General features: G+C 37.5%; 1 protein-coding gene across 1 annotated transcript in view; it reads left to right on the top strand.

Moving 5' to 3' along the window:
- LOC145989728 (uncharacterized) overlaps positions 1 to 17,123 on the top strand; it is a 36,258-nt gene that overhangs the window by 1,052 nt on the left and 18,083 nt on the right. Inside the window, exons 2-4 of the mRNA XM_083124994.1 lie at positions 8,015 to 8,247; positions 12,496 to 12,645; positions 14,385 to 14,603. Coding sequence (XP_082981120.1) covers positions 8,173 to 8,247; positions 12,496 to 12,645; positions 14,385 to 14,603 — 444 coding nt within the window. The 5' untranslated portion in view covers positions 8,015 to 8,172. The remainder of the gene's footprint in view (positions 1 to 8,014; positions 8,248 to 12,495; positions 12,646 to 14,384; positions 14,604 to 17,123) is intronic.

Here is a 17,123-nt window from a genome sequence, read left to right on the forward strand (position 1 = left end):
ATTTGCTAATTCATTTAATTTGAATATTCGTATTTACGTATTCTGCATTGAGAAACATTGCTGAAGGTGGCATTTCGCTTATTTCACTGAAATAAGCTCTATTTGAGACATATCGAGTAAATTTTCTTAGTTTATTTTTGCCTTCGGTAACATGCAAAATGGCGGTCAGTTTCACTACCGTACTCGGCATGCAGTGTTTCCACCCTACTGCACCCAAAAATACGTACGTAGCCCCACACACCATTCTCGCATAGCCCCACGAACCATTGACACATACCCTCACGAACCATTGATGCATAGCCTCACGAACCATTGACACATAGCCCTACAAACCATTTGCGGAAACATACCTTCTTCAGTTACAAAAACACGTGTTTGGAAACACTGACCGGGATTACGTCATCACACACAGGCTACATCCACCTGGAAGTAAATGGATGCAAGAGCTTTCGTGCATCGGTCACACATTTATATCGAAAAATAGTAGATTTACCGGCAAAATTCAATGAACGATGCGAGAAAACATTTCCCCGAACATCCACAAGTCTAAAGAAACTGCATTCGTAAGTAATTTCTCCTGTAAATTTGAAGAAATCCGTTTGTCCGATACGAGAAATTTACCAATAATCCTTTAAAATAACTATCCATGTCATTTGTATTCTCCCAGTAAGAATTATAGATAGACTTGTAATATTTGATTACCAGAAGAACCTTTGAATTAATCACGGTGTTAAGGATGAATGATGGAGTGGTGAAATGGGTGATGAGACAAACGATACATTCATGTGTGACCAGAGTTCACACACACTCTACCATAAAGACTGACACAAGCTAAGCTTCATGTGCTACTGTCATCTTTCTGAAACTGAAGCTCTGTTTTGTCTTTTGCACAATCACTGTGTTCCCAGTATATACTGAATATTTGAGTATTGAATTTTTGGAACATTTTTCATAGACCCATTTCATTTTTGTTGCCCATGATATGTTCAATCTTCATTTATTTTCATCGAGAATGCTGTTATTACAGGCTGTGAATGATTTAGAGTTATGGAAACTCATAGGGATATATTAAGTGCTTTAGCATTTCGTGTAAATTCCATTAGAATGGTTAAGTTTGTATGTTTTTACGTTATACTGCACCTCTACCAGAAGAAAATGAGTTGCAAACCTATCACAGCCATGGTAAAGTTACAACCTGCAAGTAAGATTATAGATTAGTTGCTATTCTTATCAGTTTGATTCTTTACACAGCATATTTGCAGTAGATACAATTCAACCTACAAGTGTATCAATATACGCTGTATAAAACACACCTTATTACTAACTTCGTTGACTGTACAAGTATCATGTGATTTAGGTAACTATTCTAACATTTTATTATTTTTTTTAATGAATATCAGGATATAATTAATATGCTACTTTGTAAGACAAACCCATAACATTCACCTGGTTGCACACATTAATTAACCCTCGGTTAGGCATGTGGGGTACCAGTGCCCCCCCTTCAGTATTCATTACAATATTGCAACACTGTGAACTATGCAGCACATGGCTGCTTTTGTGTAACTGAACTTTCTTTCTGTGTTTTTGTTCTAAGCTCAGCTGTGTTGTTCTGTTGCACCTATAAGCCACATAGTATTACAAAGTTAATGACAGTTGCATGCTTGGGAGAGAGTTGCTCTTCCACCCATCATCCTTCTCCAGACTATAAGGCGTCATGCATTGGGCTCCGGCTACAGGATGCACCCAGATTTGAGTGTCCTGGGAGAAGCGTAACAACTTTTCCCCTGAGATTCTGGCCTGTGTATTGGACCGATGGCCACCCACCATCATGGAGAAATTGGGGAGCTACAAATGAGTAGCGTAACCTGGTCATAGAAAACGTACAACAATGACTTGGGGTTTGCTGTGTTCAGGGCCCACTTGAAAAAACCCATTTTAAAACCCAGTGTTTTTTTTCATTAACTTTGGTATTTCAATGATATCTGAATTGAAGGAATGTCGTAGAGGTGTATACTAATGAAGATTGCATTTTAGATTCTTAGAATGGGATCACGACTGTTGTTATAACTAGAGTTTAATTTTGCTATCCAAAATGCACAACACTTGCAATATTGATATGAAATAGAACGAAATATCGGAGCTCAGTACAACAACACAAACATTTAATCTTTATTAAGAAATTACATAGGCCTATATTAAGCTGTAAATAAAAGTCAATGAACTCAGATCTGAAGTCAGTTTCTCTGTGGCCCGATTGTATAAAACAGTTGATCCTCGATTAGCCAGTAAAATTGATCTGCAGTCACGCTGAACTCTGATTTTGTGTTGTATAAAGGTTGAACTGAGATTCAGTCCCTTCTATCAAAGTTGATCTGCGATTTTTCTCCGATCAGCAGACATTGACCGTAGTTCAGCTTTTGTAACATGGCTGTACTAACGAATATTTGCTTGTAAAACGTGTTGCAAGTGAACGTATGCGGCAAGACGGGAGAATCAATTCATAAAATCCTGTTTCCATAATAATAAAGAAGCAGCATGCACAACGAGGTGAACAATGATAAATATTTCTTCCATTTTTCTTTCTTTCCATATATCGTGTGTCATTGTTATTTACTGTTTGAAATAGGCTACCATGTATTTTTTCTTGAAATTTGCCTTAAATGATTGCAAGAGCATATTGTAACATTGTTTAATTGCACGATCAAAGAAAAGTAACTTGAGAACAACCGAGTGTTGATACAAACCGAAAATAGACCCGCTTACACTTTCTTGTTGATATGATATCGTTGCAAAACTTGTGTTGGGATGAAGAGGGAGTATAAAAATATTACCATTTCGCTTTACTGCATCCAGCCAAGTGTTATTGCAATATCTACTGCTTTATGAACCGAGCACATCGCATTTTAGTTGGTAAAGCTTTCTCTCCTCCCGATATATAAATGACATATTTTATTTCAAATATTATTTGTTTTGTGCATAATTTACATCCGAGAGGACAAGCACCATTGTTGTTTCAATATTTCTTTCCATTTGGGAAAACACATTTTACATTTAACAACGTAGGCTATTCAAGTGCAAGGAAAATTCCGTATATTATACTGCGTTTGTTACAACCTGTCCCGGTTCCCGCTCTAGCTGCTCGCTGGCTTTTCTCAGTGCTGGGGAAAGTCAAAGCCAGGCAGCCAATTAAAATACGCAACGTGGCAACAGCATCTACGTAAGCGCCTCTCTGCTGGCTTCCATTCGCTCCTCGCTGCCCAGCAGACGATTTTTTCCTCGTTTCTCATTGGCACCGAAACTGTCGAGCGAACCCTAGCGCGGGAAACGGGACAGGTTCTAACAAACGTGGTATACTTACAGGAACTAATGGTCCACCTGTAACATGTTGTCGTGTAATCACAAAATAAATATAATAAACATCTCCTTACATGAACAATAGCTCCAAATCCGAGTATAAGAAAGTTGTTTTATCTCTTTTTAGCATTAAAAAGAAATACATATTTTTTTAAAAAAAAATTATGCAAGCATATTTTCTCCCCTTTGCAACCGAGAACCGATAGTTGCTTTCGTTGTCAAGGACAAATCATCCACGTGGAACGTGCACAAGCAATAAATGGCTGTTTAGTATCTAATTTACGTGATGTTACTAAATTTGCAACATGTTTGAATATTTACTACGCGTTTTCCGAAACAGACTTTAAAATGTTTGCTTTTCAGTGTTGGACAGTTGGCAACATCACAGGCACACTAGCGACATGTCTGGATTTGCCACGTTGGGAAACATATTTCTTTGACCCAAGATCAGGATTTGATCGACAAATCGACAGTTAGCTTTATACAACATGATAGAAGCTTGAACTTAGTTCACTACCGGATCGTAGCTCAAATCTGATCTCCATTTACTGATGTTTATACAACCAGCCCCGTAACTACTATTTTTGAGGCCCTGGCGTGAATTGTTAAATGAAGAAAGCTACGCAAATGAAAATATGTTGCTTTCAGTCGCCATATGAAATATATTCTAATAAATAAAAGTCACGGAACTCAGATCTGAAGTCAGTTTCTTTCGATCTACAATCGGGGAATACTATGTATAGAGCCCAACACATATATTTCTGCCGTGCGATGCACGACACAACTCAAGAAGCAGTGTTGCTAATGGAACAGATAGAAAAATCGCTGCGGTGCGCCGATGCACAGCTGTTACGTACAACAAGAAAATTAGAGAATTCAGGTCTATCTAATGTCATCCATTATACCAGGACTAGGATTAATATGTACTAACAAGTGGCTTTATATGTAGCTACATACATATGGACTAAAAATTCGCAAAATATGGACTAACACATACGTAAAATTACCAAAAATGCTGCAAAGAAGACTTCTTCATAGTGATTCCTTATTTGAGTGATTTGAAACAAAATAAACACTTTATTATTTTCCATTGCATTAATGCACTGGTGGCGTTCTAACTGTTCAATCCCAAAACCCGTCTACACTGGTACGGAACTGCAACGACAGATAATATACGACCGACCGTACGTGTTAAACCGCGACAATTGGACCACAACACACTTCCTCAAGCAGTATTATTGCCTCTCTCTGATCGGGACAGTCGGTTGCCTTTGTTGTACATTTACAAACGATGCCGGCTTCCACAACAATAACAAGTACATATACTGCCACTAGACGATAAGCTGCGTGTTTTTTTTTTTTGTGCTATGAACTTGTTACCCATCAAAGCATGGCAATTTTAACACAGAAAACAATATGCATCGCATTAAGCAGCAAAAATGACTGTCTCCTCTATGCAATTTCTACAAGAACACGTGCCGGTGCCACATAATTTATTTCTTTTGAACAATACCAAAATTATGAAATATGAACAATTTGTGAATTTCCCGAGCTTGGCTATGCAATGTTTTTGATTTCAACTTTGACAGAACTGGAGGTATTATGGAATTTAACGTTCATTAACAAACAGACACTTTCACATACACACACACAATACACGCACACAACGTGTAACTGGTCAAATACTTAGTATAAAATAAAAATATGGTGCTTCCAATCCAACAAAACTCACCGTCATTTTAACTGACTTTCTCCTTCCGTGACAAAAATAGTGCTTCATTATTACAGTTGGCAACACTAGTTACTAGCTAGCCAATGAACATGCACTGCATAAAAGAAGCAAGCACGTCGTCATGCTATATTGCCACATTACCGTCCCTGCCGAACGGTGTGAACCGCGATCTGGAGCGCTATACAATTGTTTTCAATGATGTTTGCGTGAGTGTGTCCAGGAATGGAATGACAATATGGCAACAATGGAGAAGGTTGGCGAGCAGCGTAGAACACGTGTTTCTAAGAGAGAGGGAGACAAAACGAAAATTGGTATGTGCGCAACGGCAAAGATATCGGGAACTAAGGGCCCCCTCGTTCTGCTTCATTGTCATTTTCCCTCCACTTTGCCTGCTGCGATTAACCCGATGTTGATTAATGCAACATTAATTAAAACAACCAACCAATGAAACAATCCACTATGTGCACCAAAGCGGCACATATTATGAATAGGTAAACTATGTGATATTATGCTAATTTAGAATTTAGTAATAAAATGGGAATTTTTGGGTGTTCAATTAAATGGCTGCACATCCATTACATAATCGCGATATCATCACATTGTACGAAGCGTGTCTACACGTACGTAAAGTGTCAGTCCCCGTAATGGAATATATAGCGCAAAGCCAGGGCTTTAAGATCAAATTTATTTTGTTATTGTTTTCGTTAGTAATTACCTCAGTTTTCTTCCTCTGAAGTTACATTATTCATGACGACGATTTATGATTACATTTAGACATGAATGAACATACACAATGAACCCATTTTGGTCGGAACTCGAACTTGGAATTTTGTTCGGCAAGAAATACAAATATCCATAAGGCATGAGTGTTTCATTGGAGATGTTCCTTTACTTCCGTAATTTTATCACACATATATATCTTTAATATACAATAATAAATCACAACTACCTAAAAATAAATATTATTTTGCATTTTTCACATGCATATGTTTATTTACGGTTTAGAGTGTGAACTGGCACTTGTTTATTTAGATTGTTCTTTATGTTTCATGTGTAGTTAAAGATGGGAAAAATGCTTATGGAACGATTAGGGCTATAACAATTCTGTCCGTGACGGAGTGGTTAGCACAGTGCGCTACGATGTCTGATGTCCTGGGTTTGAATCCCATCCTGCGTATGGGAGTTACAGTGACTACAGTAATGAAGAACTGAAAGTACCAGAACGACTAAGCTATTCTTTAGTCAATATTGGGATTGTCAATGAATATTATGAATGTCAGTTCAAATTAGAAAAAATACTACGAAATTTCCAGAGTGCATTACAAATCGTTAATTCTTCTCTTTCCACACATTACTTTGCTGCTAGATGTAGAAAGTGCTACATTTTCAGTGTGTGGAATTGAGATTTATTTCTTGAGAATGGAGTAGTGGGAAAAGGATCACCTCACATGTTTGGATTATACCCCCCCCCCCCCACACACGTACACAAAGGATATTGGCTGTTGTTCTTATAATGAAATATAACATGTATGAATTGTGTCAAGAAAAATTGGAGCCTATTCACATCCCTACGGAACTTGGAAGAAAGGCCTCATAGAGATTGGGAAGTTCTGTTCCGACAAAGTGCTACCTTGTGCTTTGCACCAAGCCATGAAGGCATATAGGGGGTGTGGAGTTATGTCCCCAAGCTTTCTTTATCAGGCCGAAGGTGGGGATGATGTGATCAACACTACACTCCCGGCCACCTTACCCCCCCCCCCCCCCCCCCGGAGTTTTCTTCCAGGTACCCACTTTATACGACACCGGGTGGACACCGGAGCAGCTTGAACAGGTGGACAAAATCCCGATTCTCCCCCCGTCGCTGATTGAACCCAGCTCTCTCGCATGATAATAAAACACCCTAACGACTGAGCTACTGTGGCACATATAGTATAGTTGCCTATGTATTTAAGGCAAGAATTGTTTTATCGTTTCGTTCAACGTTTTTGGATGAATCATTTTCGGAGATATATATCGTGTAGCTCTTGTCGGTTGTGCGACCTTGCTTGAGAAAAGGCAATTTTCTGACGAACCTGACAAGTCACGTGACTTTTCTACATTTCCTGTACCTGGAGGCTTTTTCATGAAAGACGAGTTGCTCTTGAGACAGACAGAATCACTCGATCACCGAAAGGTGCAATGTGTGTTGCCTACCATTCCGGCATTATTTTCTGCCATTAAAGTCTTATGGGGAATAACTTTTTTCCACCACTGTACACATGGTATGTACTAACCAATCAAATGAATGTTTAAAGCAGCAGACTGGCATTTGTTGAATCTCTGAACTTAAACACCGCTATTCTTGTGTACAGTGTCTTATTTGTTTGAATGCGATTTCCTTGCATCAGCCTGACATTGGGATTCACACACACTACACCAAGTGTCAAATGATGAATGCCACTGAATGAACTTGCACTACTTGAATGGCTGCAGTCTAGACTTTTACAGTTTTAAATGATTGTCACTTGATACCACTAGTAGCACCCAAATGAACACTAACCTTAGTCTTACATTAGAAGACGTTTTATGGGCCTCGCCGATGACGTAGTGGTAGCGTTGTTGCCTTGTAATCAAGGGGTCGCGGGTTCGATACCCGGTGGAGGCACAAGTGGTTCGGATCCCACTTTAAACTGTAGGTCCAGTCCCGATTAGCCTTACTGTGCATAAAGTGGACTTAAAACAACAAATCAATACAAGAAGACGTTTTGTGTTCTATTTAATCACCATGTGACTTTTTTTGTGGCGATACGTAAAACTGGTGTTTTTGTTCCACCATTGACTTGGATTCTCATCATTAAATATAATTATTTAAAATCCATCATTGTTTTTTAAACACACTGTATTATTTAACTGTAATTCTTACTATCCTCTTTTGTGTTTTTGCAGCATCACAGCTCCGAGTTCCATGTTGCAGGAATAGGCCACTGGAATCCTGTCTTCATGTTCCTTCCTTGGGGACCAAAGCTAAATGATCTCAAACCTACAGGGAAAGTTACCAAAGACTCATCTGTTTTCTAGTGGAAGGAATCGAAGGTGTCTCTGCCATGCAGCAAGAAGGGAAGCCTCGGTTCCTCAAATTCCACCAAGGAAGTGTGAGAGGGGTGGCTTTCAGCCCAAGAGTAAGTACTCCGAAACTTGTTTTTCTTTCTTTGAAGTTAGTTTTTATAATGCCTATACGCAGGAGTAGGAAAATACAGAGTGCCCAATTGCTGTGGTGTCTGAATTTTAAATTCAGTTCTAAAATAATTTGAGTTTGCTTTAGAAAATTTCCAAGTACAGTATGTGTGTTTTCTGTAGTGTGTGCATAATTAAATTGGAATAATAAACATGCCATTATACATTTGTGCACTGTTGCTAGCCGAATTGTACAGTCTACAGCGATATAAGAGTTGACCATATTTTAGAATGTTTTGCATAGTTATTCATGCATGTACCAGTTGAGCTTGTTTGGGAGCGCTACTCTGGCACAATAATTAATTGCTATTAATCTAATCTTGTATTAATTAATAAATTAAATGTTTTAAGATCACATTTCACAGCTTACCCTAGTTGGAGTCACGTCTTAGCTTGAAAAAAAAAGTAAAGAAAAATAACCCTTAGCTTTTATGCCCTTTTTCATGGTGAGAATATCAAGGATCTTGCATGCGCCAAAATTATTGTCTTCTCAGTTTTGTTGTAACAAATGACTTCTTTTTGTTATATGGTTACCATGCCATAAAAATAATAATATTTATGTCTTAAAACATTTTCCCCCCTCGATATCCTGTTTCCTGTTAAAAAAAATGAAGTTGAATACAATACCTGTTCATGACTTTTACCGCAATAAAAGGTGTTACAAAGTGCCGAAAGCAACCAAGGGGACCTTCTGATACAAGACTCTCCCACCAACATTAACTGTGTTCAAATGTCTTTCTTTTAACGACTGTCTTTTAGAGCTGCAAATACTGATAAAGTCATTTGTCATTTATTTCCAGTAACTTTTTGTAAACAGTACATATGAGAGGTGAGGGTTCTTTTGCAGAAAAAGGCATGAGAAAGGATAAGGAAAGATTACATAGAAGTTTGTTTGTGTGACGTATAGCAGCACTTTGCACTTGTGAATTTATGACATTTAACACTTCGAGTACTAATCACGTATATGTACGAAGTTCGCGAACTTCTCTAGTGTGCGGATCACGTATATATACACACAGAGTTGAATTCAAAATTTATTTCAACGGTCATTTGCCGTACATTTACGGAGTTAGCAATCCTGAGTAATGTTTGGACATCGTACTTCCTCATACTGCCACTAGATGGTGGGCAAATTCTCATAACGGTTCTGTTTGCGTCGTCTGATAGCGATATGCTCCTTTTTCTACAGTGCGGGCGATTAGGGGGAATGAGGGTGAGGGGGCAGTTCAAAATTAATGAAAATGGTCAGCATTCTTGGGACGGAAAGCGACTTAGAGGTAAGCACTGTGAGTGTTAAAAAGTCATGATGGATGCGGTAAACGTGGCTTGAGTTTGGGTAACTTTGTTTAATTTTTACGAATTTGTATATTACATTATTCACTCTTTTTCATATTTATATGTGGTGTTGTATTTATTTATTTTTATTTTGGAAAAAGAAGGTTGTGCATTAGAAGCGCTTAGTATCGTGAACTTTTTTAGTGAAATGTATTCAGTTTATATGTGTTTTGCATTCCTATGCCAACATATATTATTCATGTACAATCAATTATAAGTGTAGAAAGAATGTAAAAATAGAATTAATACTTTGGGATGAACAGAATGGCTATAAGTGGTGAAAAGAAGCTCATTTTGAAAAAAAAAAGTACTTCTTTCTTTTTTTATTATCTTTAAAATTTAAGCTTAAATGGGCACCTTTAAACCCTAAACGAAAGCTTCACCCCCAGTCTCCTATGTGGCTTGCTCATGTACCCTTCAGGTGAGAGAGGGGATTGAACCACCGGTACTTTTCAGATATGCTTTTTTTTAACAATTTGCAGCTGGATACACTGTGTTAAGACATATACTTTACCTGCTGGAGGAACATTCCTTTCTTAACTATTTAATAGTACGAGGGTTACCATTTGGATACCCTTAACGTGTCAAAAAATGTTGGGAGTGTGTCATTATCATTTACAGTAAGAATTGCATACACAATAACCCTGGCAGTCAGTGTATTAAGTCCACAATGTAAGTATTTACACCCTGTGTCTAAAAGGTTTAGTGAATGGTGTCAGAAAACAGACAACAAATTACCTTTATTGGCCTTCAAAATAATTACATTCGTAAAGGTTCTGGAGAGTGTCAGCAAAGGCCTCTTGAGAAGTCAATCGCAGAACCGCTGTCACATGTTCTTGGGTTGGACAGTGGTGTCCTTGCCAGTACTCAATTCCTCCACCACCAATCGTAGTCAGTTACCGATCTCATGCCAGCTCGATCATGTTCATGGTTCTGCTTGTCGACGGCTGACCGGAACATGGCTTCTCAGTCGTTTCCTTCCCGGTATGAAAGTGTTTGAACCAGTTGTAAACACATTTTCTGCTCACGGCTTCCGTCCTGTACACTTGTACCAACATTTCATGTGTCTCCGTCGCCATTTTCCCTACTTTGTAGCAGAACTTGTTGCTCCATTGCACTATGACGCTGCCTCGCACACTGACTATGTTCGACTGCCCGCAGCAGGTTTAACCTCATGGCCATGTGTACGAGGGTCACTATTTATATTTTGAGCCTTGGCAACACTGGTTGAAGTTACGCGCGATTTGATGTTTGCACGGAATCGTCTGGCATTATTGACCATAACGTACTTCAAATGTTTTGTCAATAGCTTCATTTGTGTTGTTTATGTTGCCTTGGAGATTGCGCAACAACAATAAAATGGAATTAACTCGTGAACATTTTCGTACCATGATTTTTTACGATTTTCGACGTGGATTATCAAGACAAGAGTGCATCGATCAACTTACTTCCACATTAGACGATGAAGGCCCATCCTTTGCCACTGTGAAACGCTGGTATAACGAATTTAATCGTGGCCGCCGTTCGCTCACCGACGAGATTCGTGAAGGTCGTCCAAAATCGGTTGTTGTTCAAGAAAACATTGATGCTGTGCAAAATCTAATACTGCAAGATCGTCATGTGACATACTGTGAGATTGAGGCAACCATAGGCATTAGTTCCACCAGCATATATAAAATATTACATGATCATTTAGCTGTGAGAAAGGTATGTTCTCGTTGGATCCCACACAATTTGACAAAAACTCAAAAAGACGCTCGCGTCAATTGGTGCAAACAAATGCTCAATAAATACAATCGTGGTGCTTCAAAAGACGTATATAAGATTGTAAGAGGTGACGAATCATGGATATATGCATATGAGCCGGTACGTAAACAGCAGTCGACTGTATGGGTGTTTCAAGATGAACCCAATCCAACAAAAGTTGTTCGTGCTCAAAGCACATCGAAACTAATGGTCGCCTGTTTTTTCGGGAAAACTGGTCATGTGGCAACTGTGCCTTTAGAGGACGTAGAACGGTCAACTCTGAATGGTACACAACAATTTGTTTGCCAGAGGTTTTCGGTCAAATACGGAAAACAAACAAACGCTGTCGGATCATTCTTCATCAAGACAATGCCAGCTGTCACACATCTTGTCTGACAACCGACTTTATGAACAGTCAAAAAATCGAATTGATGGGTCATCTGCCGTACAGTCCTGATTTGGCACCCAATGACTTCTTCTTGTTCCCGAATGTCAAGAATAAATTGCGTGGACAACGATTTTCGTCGGCGGAAGATGCCGTTGATGCGTTCAAAAAACATATTATGGAGGTGTCTCAAAAAGATTGGAAAAACTGCTTTAACAGATGGTTCGAACGAATGCAAAAGTGTATTGACCATAAAGGAGAATATTTCGAAAAACAAAGCAGTTTTCAATGCCAAATTCCTGTTTTTTCATTGTTAGGCTCAAAATATAAATAGTGACTCTCGTACACAATGCTAGGTGGCACTTCTTGACATCTCTCTGGATAGCCATATGCATGCGTGCACACTTGGCTCATGATATATTGAACCGTTCACCGAACTTTTTTAGACACAGGGTGCATAAAACTAAGGGAGTGACCTTCTGAGATGGCTTTCACAAGTGAACCTCCGTTACACCTAGTACACCCGGCAGACCATATGCACCATCTAATAGCTGTGTGATAAAGCTGTGCTATTTTGTTGCAAGCCTGGTGGAAAATTTGAAGAACAGGAGGGATATGATACCCATGAGAGCTCTTGTTACCTTACCTTTTGAATCATCCTCTTAGATAATTCTATTATTACGGCTTCAGTCTTTTATGTGTATGTACATTTCCCTTTTCTCTGCAGGATAGATACTTGTTTTGTTCAGGGGCGTACGATGGAAAGGTGAACCTGTACTCAGCATTGCGTATGGAACTATTAATGTGTTACCAGATAACCACAATGACCTTGGCTAGAAATGTAAATGCAGTAAGATTTACATCGGATGGGTCAAGGGTAAGTTCATTGCTATATGATCAAAAGGACAAAATATAGATTCGTAATGTGTTGTATCAGTGTTTGTAAAATGTTAATACAAATATGTTTTAATTGTAATGTTTGTTGTAGTTTTTGCCTTGAAAACATTAACTTTATCTAGAGTAGCCATCCTGTTAGTTAGTAGAGAAATGTATGCTGGTGCCACATATGGAAATGTAAAAAGAGTAAAGACCAAGAATTGCTTATTCACACACACATACACACTCAAATAATATTATTCTTATTCTTATTAAAAATAAAAAAGAACTATCTGTTAAATAAGATTATACATTGTCTTAAACCTCTAATCAAATCCAGTTTACATCTTCCTAATTCCATTTTCCTGAACTTTACATTTTGTGATACTTATAATTTTTAGCAGCTACTGTTGTGAGAGAACTTGGACACATACTGTTAAGTGTTTCCTTTCCCATGATAACTATCCAAACTAATGCCTTCTTTTATTTGCTTGCCACTTTTTATTTATGTATCTATTGGCTGGTGTAACTTAAACATAATGTAGTTTACTCGAGTACCCTGTGTCGTCAAATGAGCCTTGTATGTGGATTTTAATTGATGTCATTATCAGTCTTGCACTTGATTGACATAAGTTTTATTACCACATTTTACAATCTATTTCTACATTTCTTTTACTGCTTTTATTAACTAATGTTATATGGCATTTTAATACACAATAAAGATTTACCTATGTCTCAGACTTGCGATAAAAGATAAGATTGTTTCTTTTGCAATTTTCACTCAGTGCTTTCAACTGACTCTATACCAGTGCTACTCGACCACTGGCCACAACTTGGTAGCAGGCAGATATTCTCCTGAAAATTGTGGGCCTCCCCGATAGAATAGTGGTAACATTATAACTTTGTAATCAAGGGGTCCTGATTTTGATACCCAGTTGTGGCACATAGTGATACAGATTCCACTTGAAACTGTAGGTCGAGTCCCGGTTAGCCTTTCTATGCATAAAGTAGAATTTAAAGAGAACCCCTGAAATTTATCAGTTTCGTTTGTGCATCGAATATGTATATTTGTCAGCAAGCTTACAAATAATGAAAGTAATTAGATTGTTTTTAATATTTAATTTCAAAGGCACATATTAATTAATGTGTAAAGTTAAAATATTAGGAAGGTATTTATAAGTAAACTTCTAGGGGTTAGAGCATCACATTTTAATTTATTCTCACTAATATTGAGAACCACTGCTCTACCTATATCAATGTGAGTCATGCATCACAGTTCTAGTTACAAAACAGTGAAGGGTACTCAAATAAAGATAGTACCGGTATATTTATTCTATTATGTTTTCATAGCTCTTTAAATATCATTAATAAATGACAGGCATTCATGTGAAAGCCACTGTTTAAAACTTACAAAATAGTAAGTCATTCTTCACATAAGAACTTTCTACAGGAAATCAAGCATAAATACTCATTCCAGATATGTGGATTGACAGGTATTATCATTTGATACACTACACCTTCCCGAATTTTGAGTTGTTTTTGCATCATACATGCTTTCCTGACACCAGTACATTTCAAGGTCTTTATGTACATGTCCATGAAGATTGTGTAATCGAAGTTCCACTATACTTTTGTAATTTGAGAAATAACTATTTGGAGAAATGGGTTAAGGATAGATCCCTGTTTTGCTCTCTCTTCCGTGAATTCTGCTGATGATAATTTCTATAATTGACATTCCAGATCCTAGCAGCTACGACTGCTCGTCGCCTGGCTGTGGTGGATGTTGAGAGGGGTGAACAGTTATTGGCGTACGATAATTGTGCTTTTAGTGGACGAGACCGGACTGGATTGGCTGCTGACCCTGTGTGTCCAAATATGGCAGTGTCCGTAGCAGTTAACGGAAAAGGATTGACACTCCTTGATCTCAGAATGCCACTTCCTTTAGATTTTGTTTATGATGTAAGTTCATTATTGTTAGTGCACTTTTCTGGAAAAAGTTTTCGGCACTCTTTGTAATTCTAGTTGCTGTGGTGATACCTGTGAGAATCTTCCAAAGGTAACAATTAGAGCCTGCTAAGAAATACTGCAGTATGTTGCTGTATTATCACACATTATTGTGTTGAATAGCAAGTGCATTTCAACAATTAAACTTGGTTATTAAGAGTGTTTGGAAAGTTACTTTTTAAAAAAAACTAAGTTACAGTTATTGTGGCTGTAAATTATTTCAACAGTTACTTTCCGAAATTTCACATAGTCAATTATCAATAATGGTAATAAAATAAATATATGAAGACTTACATGTGGTTTATTATGTTTCCTCTACATATAAATGTTCATATTCACCTTGTCCCAAAATGATTATTGGGGTTTCAAGTAATTAATATATTGCAAAAGATAAAGTTGAATATTGTACATGTATGATAAGAACGGCTGTGGAGGTTTGCCACACTTAGTGCTTATCATTTGTTTCCCATGAATCACAGAGGCCCGGCCCTTATGGCGGAGGGATTAGCACATTGCGCTACGATGCCAGGGGTCCCGAGTTCGAATCTCGGCCTGGGCATGGATGTTTGTAAGTGTCCATTCATGAATTTCATCATATCATCCCCATCTTCGCAAATTAGCCAAAAGTGACACGAAAAGCGAAGTAAAATAAAGCAAATCAATCAATCATGAATCACAGTGGCATAGGTGTATTACAAGATGGCATCTACCATGCAGAAGTCTTTTTGTGCCATTGAATTTGCAACGTGTGGTTCTGCTGTTTTTGATGGCGATTTGGAAGTTATTCTTCATCCGATAACAACATTCATTGATGGTTTTAATAAGTTTCAAACAACTGGATGTGTGTGCAAAGAGTTGAGTTCTGGACGTCCAAGTGTGTCGAACGAAAGTGTTTGGGAAAAATTGGGCTATCTGATGGATGTGTACTGTGTCACGAAAGGTACTCCTTTGGAACCTTTATAAGGTACACTATGTAAACTTGTTGGGTTGTTGTTTGCTCCCATATAACCTTTGTCCTTGTACACATATAAGGGAAATTAGATGACTATGATACCCCAATAATCATTTTGGGACATGTTTTATTTATATTATTACAACATATAAATGATAAAACAAGGAGTTAGTTTGCTAGAATAATTTTAATTCTTGCATAGGTGTGAGTAATTTGAGAATATCATTCAAAGTGTACGTTGAAAAATATTGCTTACCTTGGTTTACTGAAAGCTTATAATCAAGTATTGAACAAAGGTCACTTTCCTTCTTTAGGGATATCAATTCAATATTACTTACATGTGTAGGAGACAGAGTTTAAAAATTACAGGGATATGACATTTTGGCCGATAACCTATAAAGTACTGATATAAAATTTACCGATCCGATATATAATTAGAAATTGTTCTTGAAGAACCTGAAATGTTCATTGATCTCCTTAATAAATGTGTGTTTTTGAGGTGACTGCAGTGCAAAAGAAGTTTCATATTTAGACATTTATATTTTTAAAAAGTAGGGCTTGGAGATTATCCATAAAAATTACAACAAAATGGCCGAATTTTGCAGTAAATTATCAGATATTTATCGATATATCGGATTGGTAAAATAATCTGTAATTTTACCAATACACTGATATGTGTATATCAGCCGATACCGATAGAGCACCGATTAATCGGTCCCATCCCTAAAAAGTATAAAAACAGCCATAGGAAGTTAGAAGTTATAGTACTACACGTGAAAGCTGCAGGTTAAAACATCTTGGTTCTTACAAGAGTGGGATTTGTTGTATGTATCAGGCTAAGTAGAATGATCAAAGGTGTGTTGAGCTGTTTTAATTTTTAGAATCGGGAGTTCGTAAACACGTGGTTGTTCCATGTAAACTGATATAGACCACCTGGTGAAATTTGGATTATAATCATTTGACGTACCAAGTTAAGTACAGTGGAACATTGATTTTATGTTTTTCAATGGACCAAGCCGTAAAAACTTGAAATATAGCAAAATGCAAAAGGGGGACATTCCACAAAAAGTGGTCCTACTCTGGAAATAACAAAATTAATGAATCTGGAAATAATTATTGTTTTTAATTGCATTAAGCCTTAAATATTTGTTGATGCATATAATTTGTGTATTTCACCAGCAAAAAATATTAGCATCCATAGCCTATATGCTTCACAGACAAATGAAGTCAAGCTTTGGTACAGTTTCAAAGCATCGCACACGTAACACATTTTTGTTAATGCTTTTCATAGATTCAGGCTGTGTCGTCATACTAAAGTTTTTTTTTTTCTTTAAATTTGTTAGCAGATACCGCAATGTACCTCATAATCTATGAAATCAGTTCATTATGAATATTTTAATCCACTCACATGAGTAGAACCTTACTTTTTATGTGTGAATGTCACACATGTAATGCTGAAATTCCCCAAAATTGGAAACATTTTTGAACATTTTCGGGACCCGTCAAGATTGAATGTATAACTA

Source organism: Lepisma saccharinum, chromosome 7, assembly GCF_977018435.1.
Source record: "Lepisma saccharinum chromosome 7, izLepSacc3.1, whole genome shotgun sequence".
NCBI lineage: Eukaryota > Metazoa > Arthropoda > Insecta > Zygentoma > Lepismatidae > Lepisma > Lepisma saccharinum.